Here is a 25,568-nt window from a genome sequence, read left to right as displayed (position 1 = left end):
TAAACAAATAGCCGATATGCTGTCCTGTGCTGAATCATTTCTGCTCCTATGACATCAACCCGCGCCGCATTTACATCCGACTGTACCTTAATTATCATCCAAATGACATCAAACCCTTATGTTTGCGACAAGACCGTCCAATTTTTTTTATCCATACAAAGACAATGGCGTGTAATATTTTACGACTCGTTAGCATTGAGGTTCCAATAACGCCCAGAAAAGTCAGCGTGTTTTACAATGTCACAGTAAACGTTATACGGACAATGCATGATGAACGTTGAACGTGAAGAGTTTGAAGATGGGAGCGTTATGATATGGATATGAATCTCCTGTGACCACACAACGAATTAAAAGAACTGGCACTATTTAATGGCATTCAAAGTTACAACAAAAAAATCTAATAGATAATCCTCACAATCGTGCACTACATGTTCCCCTATAGCAACGGCAACACACACACACACACACACACACACACACACACACACACACACACACACACACACACATCACAAAATTAACTTTATTGATTCGCTATATAATTGATTTAAAGTATATATTATGAAATAAAACGAATCTTTACATTTGGCAAACTATAAATATTACCAAACATTTATCAATGTCTTTTTAGCTTGTCTGTACAAAACGTCTTAAGGGGTAAGAATTATATTTATCCACTAGCAGCATATCATTTGTACCCGAAAAGTGTCATTATATATTCACATCTGTAAAGAATACTCATTGTTAGTTATATGTCAATAAGATATATTAACGTGAATTAGGGTTTTCCATATTCATTGCATCTCTAGATACTTTATTGAGCATGGCTGTTAACGGCAAACAAATAAGCAACAACTTTATGACAAATAGGGTGACTTCAGCTTGTCCATTGTCGATTCTCCAAATATTCAAAAACTTACTTTGTTAAACACCACTCTGATTCCACGCACAAGTACCAATTGAAGTTGAAATAAAAAATATGCTAGAGTTCCTCATTGACAATATCTTCGTGGTCTTTGGTGATCAGGTCTTCCAACAGTATGTTGGAATTCCCATGGACACGAATTGTGCTCCTTTGTTAGCTGACCTGTTTTTATATTCATATGAAGCAGAATTTATTCAAAAACTTCTACGTGAGAAGAAAAAATCTCTCGTTGTGACCTTCAATTCGACTTTTAGATATATCGATGACGTTTTGTCTATTAACAATGATAGCTTTCATTCATATGTCGATTTGATATATCCCTGTGAGCTCGAAATAAAGGACACCACAGAGTCGTCCACTTCTGTTTCATACTAATATATTTTATTGAAAGTAGACATTAACGGCAAACTAACAACTCAACTGTATGACAAACGGGATGATTTCAGCTTCTCCATCGTCAACTTCCCACATTTATGTAGCCATATTCCATTATCACCTGCATATGGTGTTTATATATCTCAACTGATTCGATATGCAAGAGCTTGTTCTGGGTAAAGTCTGTTTTTAAATCGAGGTAAGCTACTGACAAACAAGTTGATGGTACAGGGATTTCAACAGTCTCAATTGAAGTCAGCATTTCGCAAATTCTATGGTCGTTATAACGATCTAGTTCGTCAATACAACCTCGTATTGGGTCAAATGCTGTCTGACGTGTTTCATACCGATTGTTAAGCCGTTCTTGGCACTCTGATTTTGACTGCGGATAACTCCGTTTACCTGATTAGGATATGGGGCTCACGGCGGGTGTGACCGGTCAACAGGGGATGCTTACTCCTCCTAGGCACCTGATCCCACCTCTGGTGTGTCCAGGGGTCCGTGTTTGCCCAACTATCTATTTTGTATTGCTTGTAGAAGTTATGAGATTGATCACTGTTCGTTATCTTCACCATGCATGTATTTTTTTGTAGTTTTTGTTATTATGCTCTGTTGATATTGACCACATTATGTAATTCTTTTCGTTTGTCCTGAAGAAGGGACGGGTCGTACCGAAAATTTTGACAATCTCGTTGTTCGTGTCGTTGGTCGTTTTAGTTCTTTGTATAATTTTTTGTATTTGACCTTGTATCCATGTTGTGGATCCGACACTCTGAGGTATCGGGTGTTGTTGGAACTTTAATGCTTTTAAATATATATATATATATATATATATATATATATATATATATATATATATACATAGGTTGTAAAAAGAATTCTGTATTTGATATAGTAAATACATCCAATAATAAAAGTCACGGAACACACCTATATATATTGTAAGAAACTCCCGACACGAGGAAAACGATGTAAAGAACGATATTCCTTTTGTAATTACGCATAACTCACGCAACCAAAGTATTTTTGGAACAGCTAGAATATTTTTTCCTATACTAGAACAATCCCAAAATCTGAAAAACCTGATAAAAGAATCTCAAATAAAAAACAGCAGAAGACAGTCTCCTAATCTGAATTGACTTCTAACGCGCTCCCGATTTACTACGGAAAATTCCAAATCTGTGCAAAAATATGGGGATTCACTTTGCGGTACATGTAATCATCTAGTGGAAGGCAGAAAAAAAATTCTTAAATGCGGCAAAAAAATTACACCAAATTCTACCAATACATGCAAATCCGAAAACATAATATATTGTATGACCTGCCCTACCTGTAATTAAATCTACATCGGACAAACCAACAAACTAAACGCCCGTATGCGCGTCCACAAACAGCAAACTCAAGTATCAGAAATGCGCCATGTTTCGAACATTTTGCCAATTGTGGTCATGGAGATTTCAACATATTTCCATTTTATAAAATGGATAATGACTGCGAAATTTCCAGAGTTAAAAAGGAGGAATACTTTATAAAATTGTTTAATCCCAAACTTAATAGAAAATTACTTTGTAAAATTGAAACTATATTGAACTGAACTCTGCAATTGATATCCCAGTATTGTCTAATATTGTGTGTATTATACAGCTACACGTGTAAATTATTATGACGTCACAAAGGACAATTACTTACGTCGCGATATGTTGATGTGACTTTGCAATATTATTTAAATTTATTACTGTCTGAAGAGGCATTAAAGCTGAAAGAGCTAACAGTGAAATGTTATTCGAGTTTTGTGTTTCTTGACTTTTATTATTGGATCTCTCTCTCTCTCTCTCTCTCTCTCTCTCTCTCTCTCTCTATATATATATATATATATATATATATATATATATAGCTTACTTCATTTTATTATCTGTGGTACCTTGACACGTTCTGTTGTTATTCTTTACAAGAATAGCGGTCTGTCTGTACTAGACCTAGGGACGTAGGACAAAAACCACCGAAGACTGAATGTTGATATTATGACGTATTCCTACAGGGATTATAAATGTTATAATTTACCCCAACGTGGTTTGTAAGCAGAACGGATGTTTATCATTTGGGTTATTTTAAACACACACATACATGTATAATAATTTATCTGGAGTCGGTCGGGGATTCCCATGACTCACAAAACGGAAAAAAAATCGTTGTCTCCGATCTTGAATGAGATATGGATCGCTTACATTAATAAATGTGGTATTATCTATGCAGACTTCATATCAAATCTAAACCACCTGCAAGCAACACACTTTCAATTCTGTTGTTGGAGGCATCCCGATATCACTTCAAGTGTAAGTATCTATTGACTGCCACGCTTTTCACAACAATACCTTTAATAATACTTCAAGGAACTTAATTTTGAAGAAACAGAAATGACATATAACTATAGTAATAATGAATTTTCCTTTGCAGAATTTGTTTAGAAGGTTCAGACTTCAACAAATATGATTTTACAATATCTCATAATGATGATCGTTGCCAGTGTATGCCTTTTAGATGTTAAGGTAAGATTCATAAAATTTAAAATTTGCTATAACTACGAAATACCATATTATCCAATTGCCATTTTATGTACATTAATTGCTAAACTTTAACCTACTGGAATAGAATATAATAGCAACGATGCTAGTGATGGAATGATGATGATTATAGTGATTGAATGATGATGCTGTTGCTGCTGCTGAAACTTATAGCAATAATTGATATTAAAGTGTTGGAATATTTTAAGATGTTTGCAATAGGAGAGGGATGTATAGAGTCCAACTTAACAGCAAAGGTTGTCCAAGGTTGTCCCAAAACAGCTGCAGAGTGGGCGACTGCGGCATCAAAGAAAGGTTGTCGTCACATAATAAACAGCTGCGGGGCATTTGAGTATCACTGTGTGGCTAATGCATGGCAGAATGAAACAATAGAAGTCTGTTCAAGAGTCATGAATATTGTAGGTATGGAAACCTTTCCAAGAAAATATTTCTATTGTGTGTCATTATTTCATCTTGTCATGTTTGGAATTTCATGAAGATTATAGCTGGGGGTAAAGTAAATATGAAATGATATTTTCCATCAGGAAAAGTGTGTGCAGAATACAGTTTAGGTGGACGTAGAATACAGCGGAATAGGAATGCAAAGTGCGCTACATGTCCTGATGTTTATCTATCAAATGAGAGTTACAAATGTACGTACAGAAGCTTCGTTTACATTTTAAGATTAAGTATGATTTTAAAAGATTGGTCCAATGTATTTCTTTTTGTTGTTTCTTTGTTTTTATACCCCGTCTCTTTTTTTCAATCATATTGAGACGTCACCATTTGTAGATGAAGTGTCACAAATTTACACCTATGCTTAGTGCTTAAGTGTCAGAGTTCTTTAATGTGCCAATGCCTGTCGCGACAAGGGACTTCCGTAGTTAATGCTATATGTGATTCCAAATGTTGAGCGTTTGGCGAAGGTAGAATCATTACATATGCTTAAACCATGGTTTTGATTCGACCATGGCATGAGTGGGGCTCGATCTCACGACCTTCTAGTTACGATGCGAACGCTCTGCCACTGAACTACAGTGGCCTGTGTTTTAAAGAAATGCAATTTTGTTTGTAGCAAGTTATGATCATTTAATACTTACAGACTCAGAATGTTATAGCCAAGCTTATCAACGTCGACAGACAGCTAAACCTAATATCACCACGTCGTCCAGCATATATACGGCGAATGGGGGTAAATCTACAACATCGTCAACATTGCTTGTCCATATCCAGGCAGTGCCGACGTCAGAATCACATCTCACCCATAAAATTAACCATACGAACGCAGAAAATCAAAAGCAGGAGTCATCCCCCGAAAATACGTAATTATTCTTGGTTTAAGGTATTAAGGAAAAAGAGCATGTAAAACGCAGATATATTTATCATTTTTTGGAAAAATCTTATTCATCGTCTTCGATATTGCTATGCATTGTCTATTGTGTTATTTTATGTTTACAGTGTTCTTCTTTGTGTGATCATACCCGTAGCAATAGCAGTTTTCATCCTTTGTCTGATATTCCTTGTATACAGAGTTTGCAAACATCGGGGATTTTGTTCCTTGAAAGGTAATAATAAATTATATGTACCTTCATCTTAATTCATTATAAGTGCAGAATGCTTATGTTGGTCAAGGTATAATGGATGTAGCTAGTGTTATTGAACAATTTCAGGTATTTGTTCATCCCTGTTCGCAACAAAATACGGTAAGTCTACCTGATCCATATTTCCTGTTTTCCTCTAGACATGTTTCTGTTCAAGTCAATATTTTATGATATAATACAAACTGTAATATGTGCTTTGTACCTTCAGAATCAAAGACACCACGGCATCCTGACATCAATATCCAAGATAATGGAGGCAAAGTTGAGGGGTTCACGGAAGAAGATCCATTGACAGTAGATATGCGAGTAGTTTGAGATGATGATAGTAAATGATGCGTATGTTGACTGAATAATGGGATATCAAAATTAACTGATTAATGAATACCAGCTTAAAACTGATTGACTAATGACAAATTGAGATTGACTGATCAATGACAGGTTGAAATCGACAATGAAGGACAAATTGAAAGATCATGCACGATATTGAGGATGAGCAAAGCAAGACTGACTGGAAATCGTCATATTGAAATTGACTGACTATTGACATCAAAATACCTTAAGAATGCCAAAATTGATCCGGTCAGATTGACTAACTAGTTCCAGATTGGCCATATTGACAAATATGAGTTTTGAATTGACTAACTGATGTCAAATTAAGATTGACTAACTGATGTTTGATAAGTTTAGTGACTGTGGTTAGATATTGACTGAGTAGTGTTAAATAAAGATTAAGTGAGTGATGTTAGAGATTGACTGAGTGATATTAGATAGATATTGACTGATTAATATTAGATATTGCCTGATTGACGTTCGATAGAGATTAACTGACTGATGCTAGAAATTGCCTGACTGATGTTAGTTGTAGTTTTTATTGAGTGATATTATATCAATGACAGGTTGAACATTTTACTGATGGCAGCTATATTTCATGTCATTGCATTTTTACTCTTTATCTGTATCCATTGTATTACTATGTTCATTTATTTGCTCTTTAATGTGAACCAATATACCAGTGCCAAATGCTGTTAAAATAAATGAAACGGAAGTTGAAATTATGTTTTGCACCTGTCTTTGATATTGTGCACGATCACATCATGCAGTTTTTCAGATAGCATGAATCTGGCGTATTTCTTTTAGAGTATGTTCAATTCTTAGTACTTGTGTATTCTACAATGGGGAAGTTTACATACATGGTTCTTATGAAGGCACTGTTGTTCAGAATTGATTCAGATGCTCTCATTGACCTGTACTTTCGTGTTGAATGATCATATAGAATTTGAAGTCATCTGAATTCCTGATACATTTGTAGCTATATGTTCTCTAGATATTGTACTTGATCTAACTTACGTCCTCCCGGTTACGAAGTGAAAGCTCTACAACTGATATACCGTGACCCGTATATCCTTCATGAATGCTTAGTTTTTGGCAGTCAATAAAATATCTTTCAATGATATAAATCCTTACTATGCAAAGATTTGTACTTTCAAAATAATCACATAATTCTTACTTTTCACATTTTAATATCTTATTGTATCACTGGACTGAAAGATCGTCCCCAAAGCCCTAGGAATTCTGGGTAGAGAGAAAAATACGATATCTAGCTGATCCAGCACCCCCAACCCTCGCTCATATACCCTGCAAGGTATCCTTTAATCAAAGATAATCTGTCTATACATGCTTACGAACTCTTGTAATTGCAGTTTTGTGTGATATATATGCGAATATCAGCCAGAGAAATATCCCACTATATTTAAACCTACCCTAGCGACAAAGTTATCATAGCCCGAATTCTTTAGAATTACACCCCATATTTTAGGTTAAACTTTCTTTTGAAGAAATTGAAGATGCTTACTCAATATTATATGCATTTTGAAACAATATGATCTATAAATCAATATGTTCAAGGAGAGGGTGCCTAAATCTCTTTAGCTGCTTTACACATAACATTGTAAGACACAGTGATTTGAAATGCTTAGTATGATTCCATTTGATATTTGAAGATTAAAATATTACATTGTACATGCAACTCAAACTATAAAAACTATTTTAATAAACGGCGCGGTATCTCTGTATCCACACATCTGCATTGTGTATGAACACATTAAGATATTCAATCTACAATACAAATCAAATCAAACTAACATTCAAGCATTTGTGTGATTGAATCTCAGGAATTTGTTAATATAGAAATCTAAATGAATGATTTCAAATTAAAAAAAAATCTATAGAATGAATAATTTCCTGCTTCAAATATTTACACAGTGCTTTAAAATACAAAGTTCAATTGTTTGATGTTTTAAAACAATTCAAAGAGGCAGAAAACGAAACCAGTACAGTGAATCTTCCATTCGAAATTTGATCTATGTGCACTGTCGTTTTGTCGTTGTAGTTGTATTTTTATGTGCTGTTTTCATTTAAGCTAATTGGGTGCAAGAGAATTACAAGACAAGTCCAAGACAATGATAACTCATATAATACCCACCTAATTCATAATACATATACCTAATACCATGTTCGATTATCTATATCAAAACACAGAATAAATCAGAAACAATGTTAGCCAAAGAATGTGCAACAAAAATACCGGATTCCAAAAATATTTTTTTCCGATTAAAGGACTAAAAAATTCAATCATATATTAAATATTGAGAGAAGAAGTTTTCGAGCATGGGACTGGAAGCATACATAAAAAGGATTATATCGTATGTCTTTTTGATAGCTATTTATTATTGTAAGTGACACTCTGGATGGTGAATAATATTATCTGATATTACCCAACATAAATATTCCTCCATCTACAACTTAATGTACATTGGTACTCGCTAAATAAGTATTTCGGAGGGATCAGGGGATGTTGTCCTCTGCAATTATGACCATCTTTATTGGTATTAAACTAAATACATGCTTACTAATACACTCAAGCATGTGCAGGACATATCATCTAAATTTGATATTAATCTCATCTCAACAATTGACAATGATATTTACCCAGTATAAAAAGGTTGTAAAACTATAGAATGATGACAGAATTTGAAATATTTGACCTCATAGAGTTTCAGTTCTATAAAAACAAGCTATATACATTTATTTATGTTTGCCGTGTATGCCAAACAATTGTCATGTGTAACTCCAGGGGAGCCTATCAGCTGACGAGAAATAGATTGACAATCGCTACGTAGACACTTCTAACATGTGTTGTTCGCTAAAGAACAGCAATGGGGGTTCTATTAAATTATCCGCTTGTTCAGTAAAGTTGGGTTACATACGTTACATGTTGAAAAGAGATTGCAGCTGTCACCTATCTATCATTAATTGAGAAAACTAACCTAGTTTAGATCAAGAACTAGTACGATGGATTCACTCTATAGTATATGAGTATTACATTATCAGCTGTGTATTTGCTTCGTTTTAAATTTAATAAAAAATAGCATTTGCTTTGGGAGAAACTGATAAGATAAGAGCACATCATGCTAAACAGGGAAAGGTGAAGATAACGAACAATGGCCAATCGCTTAACTCCTATACGGATTGCATGAGCAATTGTTAGATAGTAGACGATTCACTGTTTTAATCTGAAGTGTCAAGATAAGGACCGTTCACATCAGTACTTATAATTTAGTTCTTGTACTTAATGCATGTACATATTTATTACCTGTACGTGTTATCTTACCAAAAGTGTTATCACAATTTCTTTAACAAATGGGAAAATATATCCAATGTGTTTGTAGAATATCGGGAATTTACCTTCAAATAGAAGTAATGGGTTTGTCACACAGTTTAAATTACTTTGCGTTTTGTATACCGCATGGGGTACTATTCATATTTCACAGAATTGTTAACGACATGCGATTAGGGTGGAGTGCAGAGTGATTCGCTTTTAGGATTTCCATTTACGTTGGCAGAAAGAACACTCATTGCTAAGGTCTAGAGTGACATGTATAGGGCAAGATTTACAGCACTTATGTGGGTAAATTTTCACAAAGGAAGAAAAGAGGAAAGACAAAAAAAAAAACAAAAAAAAACCCCGATTAGATAAATAAAAAATTGAATGAAATCATAATAATACGAAACAAACAGGCAAACTAATATGCATTTTGATAAGAAGGTTTTATTTTTCGTGATAAGTGCTTTTCCTGGAAACAATTCGATATGAAATTCTGACAAGAATATGTGACAGACATGTTGAAAGTAATCTATTGTTTCATACATAATCAAATGTATTAAACCTGTATACTGCAATTTGTACATCGACATCATTTAATACTTCCTAAAATATTTTCATTCTAATCTGATTTTTCTATGGTAGAAGTTTTTTTTCTATCAATCTCCATCGAATCCGCAAAATTATTCTTTATTGATCTCATTATACCGTATATGTTTCACATAAGTAAGATTATCTTAGTATTTTTTTTTTATTATTGTCGGCTGGTAGGTTATGTGTTATGCACTCTAAAAACTACAACTCAAACAACACGGGATGAGTTAATAGAGACCTTGGGGAGTATCTACTGTTTTCACGTTCATTCATTCGGTTAAATCTGAACATATGCTGGGTATTCAATTCAGTTTTTAAAGAATGCTTCTATCTTTTCTGGTTTCGTAAAATAAAATCAAGGAAAGCATTGCTATTTCAAACAACATTTGGTATAAGTTCAAAACCTAGACTTGCTTAAGTCTCTATGTTTAATTATCATTGCTCTCTTTAATACTTTTAATGCCAAACATCTATGTTTGGTGACATTAAGTATAGTAGAGAGCAGATATTTAGACTTCTGAAACACAGAAAAATTTGAACGAATGATAAAGTAATAAAAACAACATAGAGACTTGAGCAAGTCTATGTTTAAAATAGAGTGACTGGTTTTGATATAAAAGTACACATGACGCGCGCCTATCAATAACACCAGATGCCATTTTCCATTGAAGCTTCTATTTTCATTTTAACCTCACCATTAAAGAGTGCCGAGTAGAAAAACAGAGCATTATAGACTTATTATATTCAGAAAGTGACTCTTGACTTACACTTAACGATGTTCTACGGTAAAAAAAAAACTATTATAATTCTGTCTTTTTTTATTATTTCATCTTTAACAGTCTCTGAGTACACTAGTGTGGAAGTAACGTCGTATATGGTGGAGATCAAATGTAAAATCTTCAAAAACTACAAAAAAGGAGTTTAGTAAATTTATCATCACAACTCTGTTACCAAGGTGAAAATAACGAACAGTAATGAATCTCATAACTCCTATAAGCTATAAAAAATAGATAGTTGGGCAAACGTGGACTCCAAATCAAAACACCAAAGCATGCGAATTTTCACCATTCCTCCCGATCAACTAAAGACCATATTTTCTGACACCATAGACAGCTGCGTCTCCAATGGATACAGAATGTGGAATTTCCATATCTTGTTCTCCGTCATCCAAGAAAATTACTTCGATAAACACCAGTCTAATTCTACATATAAGTATTCTGTAGATGACAGTAAAACGATGTCGGTTTTTTTCATAGACAATGCTATTGGGGGTCGGGTTAGAATATATCATCAGTGCCGCCTGTCTGTCGTAAAAGGTGAATAAATGGGAGGGTCGTTCGTATCAAACCGCAATATCTGATACCACTTATAACATCGGGTATGGCACGATAAATATTCATCCCTGCTCAGAGCCCGTAAGCGTCGAGCATATGCTTAAATGTTACAGTCCTTCATCGGCAATGGTGACGTCTTCGTATGAATGAAAATGTCTCCATCGGAACTTGAAGAAATACACAACCAGCCAGTTTCACAAAAAATTGCTATGTAGTCGTTGGTTGCCAAGTATTTCAATAGCCTTTTGAAACTCCCATGAATACTGCATGAAACTGGATCCAGGCAATGAACCATTCTCTAAATCAGAATCGCTTAAAATGAAAATCACTATTACTAACACTATTATACCTAGATATTTATTCCCGTCTAGTGTGTGTACATATAAGCCAGAAACATATCCCACTACATGTGTGATGTGTATTTTGTATAGTTCTAACAGTATCTACTTTTTGGCATTGATTTGCATGATTGTCTTCATTTGTTGTTGTGATTGATCAAACTTTAAACTCATACAGTCACCAACAATTCCACTTCCAATTACAAGACGCACACATACACTAAAACTACAAGACCGTTCTTCATTCACGTTTTGTCAATTCGCCTGAACTGTGTCGAATAAAATGAGGTGGATAATCTGATGGCCTTGGTTCTCGCATTCAATAAACACGGTGTGATATTTCACAGGCTTCGTAGCTCTTTACTAATCTTACGATGCGTCTGCCCTACGACCTATTTAAATACCCCATGCTACACAGTTAAATCATGAATGGAATTCTTTGGCTTTAGTGACCCGATAAAAAAGAAATAAACTGACTTATTTTAAACAATTATACTAGTGTTACGTATTCCTGAGTGCAGTAATTATTTCATCATACTACATTTATTCATGGAACCACGTGGAAGCAAATATAAAACAACTTTATGTTATCCACATCTGCAAAGGATGTAATTGGAAAATAATGCATTGGAATTTTATGAAGAGGAAATATGTGATGACGATATTTGAACAGTGAAAACTTATTTGAAATATACACGACTTTATCAGGTGTCTTATGAATTGAAATGAAATGTACATGGCACCTAACTCTCTTCAATAGACTTGCATCATGATTCTTCTTAAGTGAAGAAGATGCTGTAATGAAAAAGAATACAAAAAACGTTTTCTGATATTTGAAGATTTATTTTGGGTAAGCCTAAACAATGCCATTTCCCGTATCTTCTCAAGATGTCGGAGACGAGCGACTTCAAAGTATATCTCTATCTCTAAAGGGCAGAGAAATACGCATTGCATGCATAGTCTACACGTATTTTCAATCATGACAATCTTCACCTTCAACACGATGTTTTGATAAATAGGCTAGGCTTCGTAGAGATGACCTTCACAGCTAGACGTTTCGTCGTTGCTGCTAAGTGAATCATTGCGCGGCTCAGTTGATTTGTATTTTTTCACGTTTACGTACATTTTGATAAACGAAGGTCAGTATCTTTGTCTCTTGCATTAAATCATAAGGAATGACTTTAAGTTGGGGGCAAATTATACGAGTATACGTTAAACAGATTATTAAAAAGATCGTAAACTGAACCGAACCAGGTTCTACTTGTATAATTTGTCCGAGAATTAAAGTCATTCCTTAGATAACTGGAGAGGTAATAATTATAATAATCATTAAATAAGAAATATTAATATTAAGAAAGGAAACAAACCATTCGTAAAACTATGATTTTATTGGAAATATTAACATGCTTTAACATTCTTGTAACCATTTAAATTGATACAAAATCAACTTAAAAGAAATAGAAGGGCTAACTAACAACACATTGAATGTGTATCATGCACAAATGTAGTACATACAATGCTATTAGTTTAAGGTAGCTCCATATTCGCATTATTATCTGATACAAGTATAGATCGTGCATTTATTTCCATTTAATATAGCTGAAACCAATGAATTTTCAAATACCATGTACAGTTTAATGCACTTTATAAGATGTGAGACATGCATAAAAAGAATAGTACATTAAAAGATTACATTTTTCTTAAACAGCATTATTAAGATTGCACAAGCATTAGTCATAATGATATAATAATATTGATAACGATTTCATGGAACTGGATTTTTTTTTTACAAAAAGATTACCAAATATCTGACAACTAAAGGAAATATAACGTACAATTAACTTAATAAAGAATGACAATCAATAAAAACAGATTTATGGCCTTTAGATTCAATATTTAAAAATATATAGTTGATTATCCATGTATGAATTAAACTTATGAAATGATTTATGTTTAACACGATTGTTTTACAATAAATATCAGGAAATACTGCAACAAAATGTAAGATAAATCAAAATAGATCATTGATTTTGTAAGCTCTTATGACATCACATGATTGTGGAATTACTATAAGTGTCAAGTATTTAATGAAGCGGAAAACTGTTCAATTGTCATGATGATGCTATTATACACGGTTGCTGAATTTGCACAATTGTTTCATACTATCATGATATTTTCCAAACAAGAATACATTATATGCCGACAAATAGGGTGGGTTGGCAGAAGCAGCTTTTTTTCTAAAAAAAATATTTTGGGTATCTTGTTTGATGTTGACGGGTTTAATCAATTTAATATATTCATCTCATCTATTATATCAATCAAAATAAATCATACTTCACACTTCATAGATAAGTAGTATTTTTCCTTTGCAAAACACTTAGTCTTAGAAATGAAGTAAAATTTTCGAGTGAAACAAAGTTGATTTAAAGTCGTCAGTTTCATACAAACTTCAAATATTTCCCTTTGAATATACTTGATTGGATTTTTCGTACGTTAATATGGTTAGGCATAAGCTTGACGTAAGATTTGCTTGTTTATCCTCTCACAATATCAGATGTTTTACGTGTAGAAGAGGATATGACGTATGTCGTTGGGTTGTGTAATCATACATTAAAACACGTTATATCTCATCATAACTGACATGCCGTTAGTGTACTATTCTGACATGTTTTGTAAAAATCGAACATCAAATTTACTAGCAAAAATAGGAAACATAATAACAAGATACGTATTTAGGGAGTATTCAATTTCTCGTTTATTATTTGCAAACCTTAATGCTGATTTTTATGGAGAAACGGATGTTTGCAACCGTCAAATCAGCATTAAAAGTCGCTATTAATAAATGGAAAGATAGTCATTCGTATTGTAATTGAATGTCTGCATTCTGCTTCATTTTACGTCTTATTTTGTAGAGTTCGGTTCATTTTATATGAAATACGGTACGAATTGTGTACTTTTGATGTTATGTTTTACTCCAGTCTATCACAATGGGTAAACCTTGTGTTATGTTAATAATCGTTTATTAGCCTCTAATACCAGTAAACTGGTCAATCAAATTGATAATTGCAACACAGTTTTAATATAGTACGATACATACATGAGCTGACATTTGTTAACACACATTTTAAACCATTGCTGTGATTTCTTCTGTAGTTTCCCTGTTATCTGTAAAAACAAATGAGTATTGTGCAATAGGTATTGTAGGTATTGTGTTTGCATGTATATATATATATATATATATATATATATATATATATAAGCATTGAAAAGGCCACGACACTGTTGGTTATTTAAAACTCGAATTTTCGACGCAACCCGCGTCTTTATCAAGAACATATATTACATAAACAAATAACACGCATAAACGACAAGTATCGATAAACTACAAACTACATTGATGACAAGAGTGATACACTGTTGTACTGAGTGGTATATATATATATAATATATAATATGATAACGAAGAGTAATGTTCCATATATTATGCTTCCCCTTTTTACCTGTATGTAGAAAAATACATGTACTATACAATTTTGAAATGAACATCATATAACAACACTACAATTCATTTTCATATGCATGCTTATTTTCGACCCGCGTCCAGAAATCGAAACTGTTAGAATGTATTTTGTTAATCCTGCACCAACATACCGGTTTAAATAAGATTGTTTATTTGCTTATTTTACCTTTGAAAATTAGGATAAAAGTATTTCCTATGGTAGTAGCGTCTTTGATGTCACAGTTTAAACTTAGAAAGGAACATATGTTACATTGAACTAAAACACAGGAGACCATTAATGAGGGATCGACCAGATATAGGGTAATTGTTATTTGGTCAAAACGTGAATGTACAAAGGACTGACGTTCTTTAAAAGTTTGAAACATATAGGAAACAACGTGTATGTCTGCAACGAATACGGCATAGATTCATTGTCTTCCGAAAAAAAGTGAATGGATGCTTTCAAGAAGACGTTAGCTAGAGTCTAAGACGAAAAAGAAAATCAAATCAATACACAATGTTTATCGAATGCCGTGATATTACAGTGACAACTACTTTAAATCTTTGGCAAACGAATGAAATTTAAAAAACAATATCGGATTTATCGCCATAAGCATAATTACTAAAGCCCGAGTACATGGAACTTCCACTCCTCATATCAGTATCATTTATACATGTAGTCAGGAAATTAGACAGAAATCGCAGGACATCATGGTCAGGGTCAAATTGTAAACTTTTGAAGTATTTTAAAATTATTTTCACGATATTAAAAAATTAACTTTCAATATGATATATTATAATTTGTGACCGGTCAACAGGACATGCGTATTTCACTTAGGCGCCTGATCCTCCCTTTGATATGTTCAGTGGTTTGCTTTTTCCTTGCTTTGAATTTTGTATTCTTTATAGGAGTTTCCATCTTTTCATAATAAAATTCAAAACTGAGCCTTTATTTTTATCTGAATTGTGTTTCCTTTGATTTGATTGTTTTATGTATTTAACATACATGCTTGAATTCCAGTGTGTATTTGGCTAACAATATGCGATATTTCAATACCGAACGCTAATGCTTGTATGCATATGCATTTCATCAATTGTTTGCTTATATATGTAATAACAATGTACCTTCCTTATGGATCCATCTTTTAAATACATATTTTATCGTTATGTACAGTGGTATAGCCATCAAAATCAGCAACAGTACCAGAAACGGCGTGACGATGGAAAATAGTGACCTTAAAAACAGATTAAATGAGCCAGATAAAATTTTGTGGATCACCTATATTAAACATGTTACATTCACATACACAATGTACAATATATGTTACACTCACATACACAATGTATTAAGAAGGCAACCCGATTAGTACATGATACTAATTGCTTCCCGGGTCCTTCTGAAACACAAACAACATACTCATAATGATACGTACAATCCAAGTTAAGAATAAAATGATAGGTTCCGTGATCACATACAACGTACAACAAAGTGGTATTCAAAACAAGTATGAATGGTCACTATTCATGGCATAGAAGAAATACATGTAGTACAAGAGGGAAATGGGGGGTATGAAAAAGATTTTCATGAAAAGTGAAGATAATGAACAGTGATCAATCTCATAACTCTTATAAGCAATACAAAATAGAGAGTTGGGCAAACACGTACCCCCGGACACACCAGAGGTGGGATCAGCTTTCTATAAGGCGTAAGCACCTCCTGTCGACCGGTCACACCTGCCGTGAGCCTTATATCTTGATCAGGTACACGGAGTTATCCGTAGTCAAAATCAGTGTGCCAAGAACGGTCTAACAAATTGATATGCAGCACGTCAGACAGCATTGACCCAATGACACGTTGTATTGGCAAACTAGATCGTTATAACGACTACAGAATTTGCGAAAAGCTTACTTTAAAAGAGACTGTTGAAACCCTTGCACCATTAACTTTTTTTTTCGCCTGCCTGAATTTCTGTCCAACACTCTATTTTGTATTGCTTATAGGAGATATGAGATTGATCACCGCTCGTACTTTCAAATCACCGCGGTGGTTTAGAGGGTAGATCGTTCGCCCCGCCTATCGAAGGCCGATGTTTGAATTCCGGCCGCGACCAACCCAAATCCTTATAACAGGTAATGACAGTTCCATCGCCAAACGCTCGGTATCAGTTGCGAATAGCATGGGTCCTCGGGGATGACCTTAAAAACGGATGTCCCCTGTCAGAGTAGGTGTGACACGCTAAAAAACCTTCACTGCTCAATGACCGTAAACGCCGAGCAAAAGCCTAAGTTAAAAGCCCTTCACCAGTCTTAGTGATGTCTCCATATGAGTGACAAATTCACGAGAGAGATTGAATAAAATACAATCATTCAATCAATCTACTTTCATATTTGAATATTCCTCAATATGGAGTCCTTTGTGCACATGTTTATGATCTTTAAAAATGCATAAATTGTACAGTTGCTATTCAATCACATAAAAAGGAAAAGCGGAAGGTTGAAGCAGATCAATCATCTTAACATTCTAATTTTGATACATTGCTCAAGGACTTAAACCCCTGAACAGTAGCCATGGATTTCACAATTTAGGTAGAGAATGTCATAAACATCATAGTTATGCATTTTTTTCTTCCAATATATATGAGACTAGAGAAGGCAATTTCTTATGTCTAATACATTTTCACTTTATGGACATGTTGACCCAACCCTAGGGCCTGAACATCCAACCCAAATACCATGAATTTCATCATTTTGATAAAGGGATTCTTGGAAATCATAACCATGCATATAGTTTTTTTCTTAAATAAATATTGGGGCACAGAAGAACACATAATACATATTCACCAAATGGTCATATTGGCCCTGTCATATGACCTGAACCCCTGATCATGGGGTCATCAATGTCTAAACTTAGTAGACAGCTTCATTGACATCAAATTCAAGGACTTAAATTCTCTCCCCAGTGTGTGGAAGTAGAAAAGATTTTAGAAATATGGTCTGTGTTAGTATATTTGGCGCCGCCCATGATGCCCAAGAAATGGTAAGGTCATACAATTCACAGTTAATATTCCTGCTATTCTAGGGATGTTTCACACCGAAAAAGGTGAAAACTGCCCTTGGGGTTTTCAAGAAAGTTAAATATATTTTTTAACGGACGATTTATGACACATGAACAACGACGACGGACGAAGAAGAACGGCAGTAGGTCACCTGAGTTACTCAGGTGGCCTAAGAATACCAAAGACTTACATTTCATCCCCAGTCTTGGTAGTAGTCACACTTGCAACTGTTGTATAACCGGATTGTGGGTCACTAAGGGTTTCCTCTGTTCTGAGATCAGTATGTAAGATCTTATAGCACCCGTGATCTATGCGAACAAATAGTAAAAGAACCAACTTTAACACGATATGTATAGTGATTGCTCCACATGACGATGTTTTGGACCTATGATAAAAGTTTTACTTACTTTACAACTTAATTAATCTTAATTTATATAGAATATAAGATAATGATAATGTGAAAGCACATCAGCCATTTTCGTTCAAGTTAACCAAAACGGTAACACAAAATGAATTATCCATAACAGTATTTCAATTGTTAATAATCAATTGAGAAATTTCAGTCACTTCGCCTTTGATTGCAAAGTTTTTAAAGTCAATAAAATGAAGGGACAGAAGATTATTACTGTCATTACTGCCAAAACCCACATTTCGTGGGGAATGATATTTCTTTGCTAGCATTCATACTTTGAAAGCATTTCTGTATGAACATGGTATGGTTTAACACTGTGGTATTTAATCACAATCGCATTCGGTTTAGAAACCCAGAAATTTGATTTGTTAAGCTTAGGTAAAAGGCTGAATGAATGTAAAATACAAACATCTGTATGCGGTAGAAGAATTGTACTTAAAAGGACAGCTAGGTTCAAAATCTTTGCATAAATTCCCGTGGTTTGGTTGTATCAATTTCCCACCTTCATTGTATTCTGCACAAGACAACCCTACAAAGGATATACAATACTATATTGAATGCCAGTTATATTGTTTTATTTTTGTAAAGATCTCTGAATCAAGTGAAACACACACTTTAACATAGGAAGTATGTTATCATAGTTTCTAACAACATTTCTCAAAATGATGGAAGATTTGAATTGAAGTCTCAGAATACGATTCGTCTAATGTATGTAATTTTTCTTTACATGTTATCCAGAAAAAAATAGTTCTTGTTGATAAGAAAGCTATATTGAAATATGAGACGATGTACTTGGTACATGATATCGCAGAATGATTCTTTTCTTCTCTCTTTCAGTTATATTTTCCAAGGTAAAAAAACCTGTCTGATTGTATTTATTTTTTTATGTAATACTGATGTGAAAGTGACCTTTCGTTTTGAAATGATAACCTACATCCAAGAATATGAATTGTTTCCGTACATACATATATATGAGGGGGCGGACAGGGGTAGGCCTCTTTCCCTCTCACCCCATTCCCCCCTCTCACTCCTTCCTCCTCCCCCTCAATTGCATTTCATTTGGGTACTGAAGCATATTTACTACATGTATGCAATGCAATGGTTATAATACATATCAATAAAACAGGCTTACGCGGTACTGGAAATGTATTCTTGAAGCCTTATTTTCTGCATTTGTAAATTGTTTCATTTGTCTGGCAAAAGACAATAAGGGAGCGGACAAGGGTAGTCCTCTTCACCTCCCCTCCCCTCCCAGCGTAATCCTGTCCTTCCCTCACCTACATATCATCTCCCTCTCACCCTGTCCGCCCTCTCATATACATGTATTGTGGATATGATAGCAATGGAAGGAAAACGTAAGGGTCTTGTAAGCGAGAGCATGAAGTAACTATCCAATACATATGTATCTTTTCATAATACAAAACACTAGATGTTCATTTCGTTATCATGATTCGACGTGTATTAATGTGACTTGCTTACCTATGATTTCCGTATCAACGCCACAAAGTTCATAAGTCGCGTTTCTCCAGGCATTTGGGAGACAGTGATACCTAGGTGGATCAGTAAAAGCACACTTTGGATACTTAGCAATCTTGGTGGCACAGTTTTTCCTTTTAGCAGCCACAATCCATTCTTCTTCAGTTTTTGGACATGATAAAACTCTATCAACATTACTCACACATATAGATGTATCCACAGATACATTTACCTGCCAATGACAACAGCGATTCATATGTCCTCTGCTAAATATTTTGTTGAATATTTTGTTGTACAATATTTGATGTGCTTAATCATTATTTCAAAATTCCTTTAATCAATTAATGTAAAGGGTATTTCTTTAACTTACGTTCACAACACACAATATCAGTATGGGGACTGCTATTTGTAGATAATTTCTGCAAATACCTAAACTTGATGAAAAGACAAAATAATGTTAATTATATAGATTTTACATATAAAAACGCTATTGTACTTTAATTAAAATATATAGAAATACATATGACAAAAAGGATAAGAATATATATATAGTGACGTACCTGTATTTATGAAATATGTTGTTAATGATCTAATTATCCTTCCACATTTACGATCTGCCATATTTGATGAATACAATTAGAAGTGAATTATATAGACTGTGTAATCAGCAATAAAACACGTACAGGGTTGCAGATCCCAACCAGTTACATCCATTGAATGTCTTACTGGAGGTCCATGTTCTGAAAGTTACAGGTATAGCATGGAAATATACCATACAATCGTTTACATTTTAAATCCGATGATTTAACTATTCGAAAAGTACATTATGAATTGGGTAAGTGTTCGATGGGCGAAGTAATTACTTTAATTTCCAGGACAGATAAACATAATTTTAATCAAGGAAATATCGATGATTTCTTAAATATGATAGAACAATTTGAAGTATTGGATCCGGCTTTTACATTTTACAACATGATGTCTGGTCGGTCCTCTTCGTTAGCGCCTATTGTGCACAAATCTATTCGATACTCTTTAAAGATGATTTTATGTTTATTTTATTTCAATGATTAAAAAATTAGAAACCCTTTCTGTAACCCACCAAACTATTCCTGCTAGCCTATATCTGCTTACAGTTCAATACCTAGTTAAATTCTCATTGGACTCCAAGCAATGATAAATTATCATGCAGTACAGATTCGCAACCTCCAATTTATTTTCAGTCCATCTAAAAAAATAAGAATGTATATTCACTCCGAAGATAAATGGAGGTAAACATAACGTTCTATGTTTTTTTAATGAAAAGAGAATATAATGAACAGTGATCAATCTCATAACTATTATAAACAATACAAAATAGAGAGTTGGGCAAACACATACCCATGGGTATAACAGATATGAGATCAGTTTCCTAGGAGGAGTAAGCATCCTCTGTGAACTGATCACAGTCACCGTAATCTATATATCTTAATCAGGTAAGAGGGGTTATCCGTAATCAAAAGCAGTTTACCAAGAACGGCGACTCAACCGGTATGAAGCACGTTAGACAGGATTTGACTTAATGATAGGCTGTATTGGCAAACTAGATTGTTTTAAAGACCATATGATTTGCGAAATGCTGACGTTAAATGAGACTGTTGGAACCCCTGCACTATCAACTAGATCGTTATAACAACCATATAATTTGCGAAATGCTGACGTTAAACGAGACTGTTCTAGTGCGTTCAATTTCAGTCAATCAGAAATTACAAAATGTTTCAACCATATGATGCAATACAGTGGATTGTTCATTTCGTTGTCAGTAATACATGCACTAATAAAGTTGTATCCCCAAAGTACACGAGTACCACTATGTGTAAATTATCCATTCTAAATATAGCAAAACATATTCTTGGGAAAAGAATACTTATTGCAAGATGAAAAAGTGGTATGCCCTCTGTGGTTTACCATAAGAACATAGAAGACTTTCAAAAATGTTTCAAAGTTATTGATTTATTAAGGATGTTTTGATAAGAGCAGAGCTTATTTCACTCTTTGTAGAGAATAAATTGTAATATGAATGATTTACGGACATAACACACATGTGTTCGTCTTTATTTCGACTCTAACTGTTAATACATTCGCTTCACAAACTCTTCCCGATTTTCAGACCTCACTCCCTGTCAGACAATGTGAAGTAAGTTATAAGATTCAAAACAACAAACAATCGCTTGTAGAATGGTGAACTATGCATCGAATATTTTATAGATTACAAATAACCCTGTGTAGGTACGTCAAACCGGAGTGTGTGCATAATTATTCATACTATTCTCTTTAGAATACAAATTCTAAAAATAGTTTCGAATCTACCCTGATTTATGCTATAAATATATTTAGTAATGGATGCATTATTGGGGTAAACAAAGAAATAAGTGATACCATGGAATATATGATAATATAGGTATGTGATAAAGTGTTATCGGTTTAACCGATTAATACACACATCATACCGGTTTTTATCAATTCAAAGTACCTTACAGTATTCCTTCTATTTACATTCCATAAGATTTTAATTCTTTTTTAAGTCAACCGGTAGTGTTTTTATATATATATAAAAGCTTAAGTACACTTACACGACAAATCAAAGGATTAATATTGACGGAACATTGATAGATGTAAACATTAGAAGAATAAACCATTTACTGTGACTGCTTTCACAGATATAGCAAATAAACAGATAACATTTTTAGCAGAGTGGAAATACCCAGTTTTGTTTTGTTAATAGGGCACTAGATCTTAAAGCTAAAAATAGATTAAAGTTGATTTATTAATAGTTAGTATAAAAGTATGATATTATTTATGGGTAAAATACTCTTACATGTATGGTAGTGGTGAAAGATAAGAAAAGCGACCACAATAAATCTTGCACACAGCGTAAGATTCGGATAAAATGAAGGTACTTTCACTTTCAGTGCTTTCATGGTCATCATTCGCCAGTATTTCAATTCATTGATAAAAATAATAAATCATCCACGTATATGTAGACAACATAGATAGCATTTGCTAATAAAAAAATTCACTATACCTATTTCCTGAAATAAAAATCCAATGACAATTTAATGGTGCACCCGTTTCGGTTACGTGCAGATAAAAATAGGTATGTAATAAAAATTTTGAAAATCAGTCAAGGCATTCCATTTAGCGGATTAGGAATGTATAATTACTGGTTTCAATATTTCAAAAACGGGTCAGTGAGACATATCACTAATAAATATACGGGTATGTAGATCATATAAACAAATTGCATACTTTTACGGGATTTACATAAACACTTTATAGTTGAATAATTTAATTCTTATTGTATCCTTGTCTCTGATTGGTCAAATTCCAATTGAGGAACGCAGGTTATTTTTGTATAAATTGGTGTGGTCAGCTGATTTGGTATGGGGACACACACCCTTGACAACCAGAAGCCGGAAGTATTTTTTTCTCTCTCTCTAAATTTACCTCACATCACTGTTTTCAGTCTTCTATGGAATAGAAAGTCATCGTGTACAATGAGTTTCTTAGGTTCGATACATATATTGTTTTCTCGTTGTCAATGTTAGCATTTACTTGTACACAAATCACTGTTGTAAAACATCTTTCTCTGTATGATGGTCGAATAATATATTAAAGCAAATATATGATATTCGCATTAATGATTTACCAGGTAAGCATTGCCCTATTCATTTTTAAATACATTTCTCACCGGCGAAAAAGAGGTGTGTGTGTGTGTGTGTGTGTGTGTGTGTGTGTGTGTGTGTGTGTGTGTGTGTGTTTCATTGCTTGATTCGCCTTTCAGCAAAGCAAACAAAAATTCATACGTCACATTTTATCACATGGCGTCAGTTACACTGACATGTGATTGCAATATTTGTCACTTGCTTATACATATTGTCTTGTGTTGGATTTACTATTAGCGACAGCCATGCATGCAATGGTAAGTTTTCAAGAAGTACAATTTTTCACAGAGTTAAAAACCGCAAATTATTGCATTTCTGATATTTGAAGATTTATTTTGAGTAAGCTTAAACAATGCAATTTCACATAATTTCTCAATCTGTCGGAGATCAGCGACTTCAAAGTCGATCTCCTATCTCTGAAGGGCAGCGAAATACGCAATGTATACATAGTCTACAAATATTTTCTATCATGACAAACTTCATCTTCGATACTATATTTTGAAAAATAGGCTAGGATCCGTATAACTAAGAATAAAGATGGCGACCTTCACAGCTAGATGCGATGTGCTATCTTTGTTGCCAAGTGAATCATTGCGCGGCTCAGTTGACTCGTATTTTTCCGAGTTGATGTACATTTTGATAAACGAAGGTTGTTATATCTGTCTCTTGAATTAAATTATAAGGAATGACTTTAATTCTGTGACAAGTTATACGAGTATAACCTGGTTTGGGTCAGTTTACGCTTTTTTCATAATCAGCTTCGTTGTTAGGACGTAACAAACTCAAGTGTATGTAATCTGTTGCGATTTACTTGAAGTATTTTGTATCACTTCCTGTCCATACGGGAAGTGATGAAAACGGACGTTCACACGTTCTGTAATTACTATAGCTTGAATTGTACATCTTGACCCGAGAAGAGGGGTCTGTTACAGATGTAGTCGCTTTTAGGTCCTCATATCGCCTTGATGAGACCCGTTGTACAAATCCCCTGGAACGTTTCGTTTTTATCTGTATTTCAATAATGTAATTTGGTGTAAAACCAATAGAGTTATCAAGTTAAAATGCTGATGATTTAGGAAAATAAAATGTTCCAACTTTTAAACTTCGTCCAATTATGTGTGATAAAACTGTTGGTTCCATGTATCTAGCATCTTTGTGATAGACAGACTTGGATGGCATCCGTATTTTTTCTGTTTTCTATGAACTTTCCCAATATACATGTTGTAGCACTTGTAAGTTTAAGATCTTTTGAGGCACACTTGGTCATTTTAAAATGATCCATTTTAAGTTCAGCTGCAATTTTAATCGTACACATCCAATATTGAAACCTAAAAAACAATCACATTTCATACATTTATCATTTTTGTTCTGAAAATTCTCGTGTACTCTTAAATGAGTGATCGTATTATTAATGGGCTTTTATAGTAAGTATTCAAATTAAACTTTATTAATTTTGTTAGCATTTTTAAACAAAATAATTCATATTACAATTTACGTGTGTGTTCAAAACATTTCAAAATGTATCGGCTGATTTGATACTTTCTGTTAAAATGATCTTCTATCAATACTTTAATATTATCTGAATACCCACAGACGTGAAATGCAACATCGTTTCAGCCATCCAGACTTTAAAGACTTCTACAGTTGACGCAATGATTATTGCCACAATAGGTAAAACAACGTAGTTTCTAACGCATTATTTGCGAAATGCGGATTTACATGCATGTTTCGTTCAATGTGCATCTATTTCCTGTCGATTATCAATCATTGCAAATAATAGACATTGTAGTTAAGAATAAAATAAATATGCATCAAATTATGAAACGTTCACGTGTGCCCATTCTGTTGTTTAAGTCGTTTAGTACACAGAAACATAATTTTGTCGAACCGTGAAGAATATATTTGTCTTGGTCAACATAATTAGATTACTTCTCTTTCGAGATATTTTCTCAAGCTACAAGAGACTACTAAGCACCTTGGTGTTGTAATTATATTTTGATGCTCTCTACCAGTGTGGTGTTTATTGTCTTATAAA

At 33.8% G+C, this 25,568-nt stretch overlaps 2 protein-coding genes across 2 annotated transcripts; one reads left to right on the top strand and one right to left on the bottom strand.

Moving 5' to 3' along the window:
• Positions 1 to 3,517: 3,517 nt before the first annotated feature.
• Positions 3,518 to 6,514, top strand: LOC125674688 (uncharacterized). The gene is made up of 8 exons (XM_048911923.2): positions 3,518 to 3,633; positions 3,755 to 3,846; positions 4,071 to 4,284; positions 4,407 to 4,514; positions 4,964 to 5,183; positions 5,320 to 5,426; positions 5,532 to 5,564; positions 5,671 to 6,514. Exons 2-8 carry the CDS (start codon positions 3,787 to 3,789, stop codon positions 5,775 to 5,777), a joined length of 849 nt encoding a protein of 282 aa, XP_048767880.1. The 5' UTR covers positions 3,518 to 3,633; positions 3,755 to 3,786; the 3' UTR covers positions 5,778 to 6,514.
• A 6,244-nt stretch (positions 6,515 to 12,758) lies between these two features.
• LOC125674689 (uncharacterized) lies at positions 12,759 to 23,106 on the bottom strand. Its single transcript, XM_048911924.2, has 8 exons — positions 22,894 to 23,106; positions 20,393 to 20,572; positions 20,203 to 20,261; positions 19,836 to 20,064; positions 18,766 to 18,885; positions 18,135 to 18,252; positions 16,014 to 16,123; positions 12,759 to 14,554 (listed from the first exon to the last, which is right to left on the bottom strand). Exons 2-8 carry the CDS (start codon positions 20,451 to 20,453, stop codon positions 14,514 to 14,516), a joined length of 738 nt encoding a protein of 245 aa, XP_048767881.2. The 5' UTR covers positions 20,454 to 20,572; positions 22,894 to 23,106; the 3' UTR covers positions 12,759 to 14,513.
• Positions 23,107 to 25,568: the final 2,462 nt, after the last annotated feature.

Source organism: Ostrea edulis, chromosome 3 (genome assembly GCF_947568905.1).
Source record: "Ostrea edulis chromosome 3, xbOstEdul1.1, whole genome shotgun sequence".
Taxonomy (NCBI): domain Eukaryota; kingdom Metazoa; phylum Mollusca; class Bivalvia; order Ostreida; family Ostreidae; genus Ostrea; species Ostrea edulis.
This window is presented reverse-complemented; position numbering and strand designations above follow the sequence as displayed.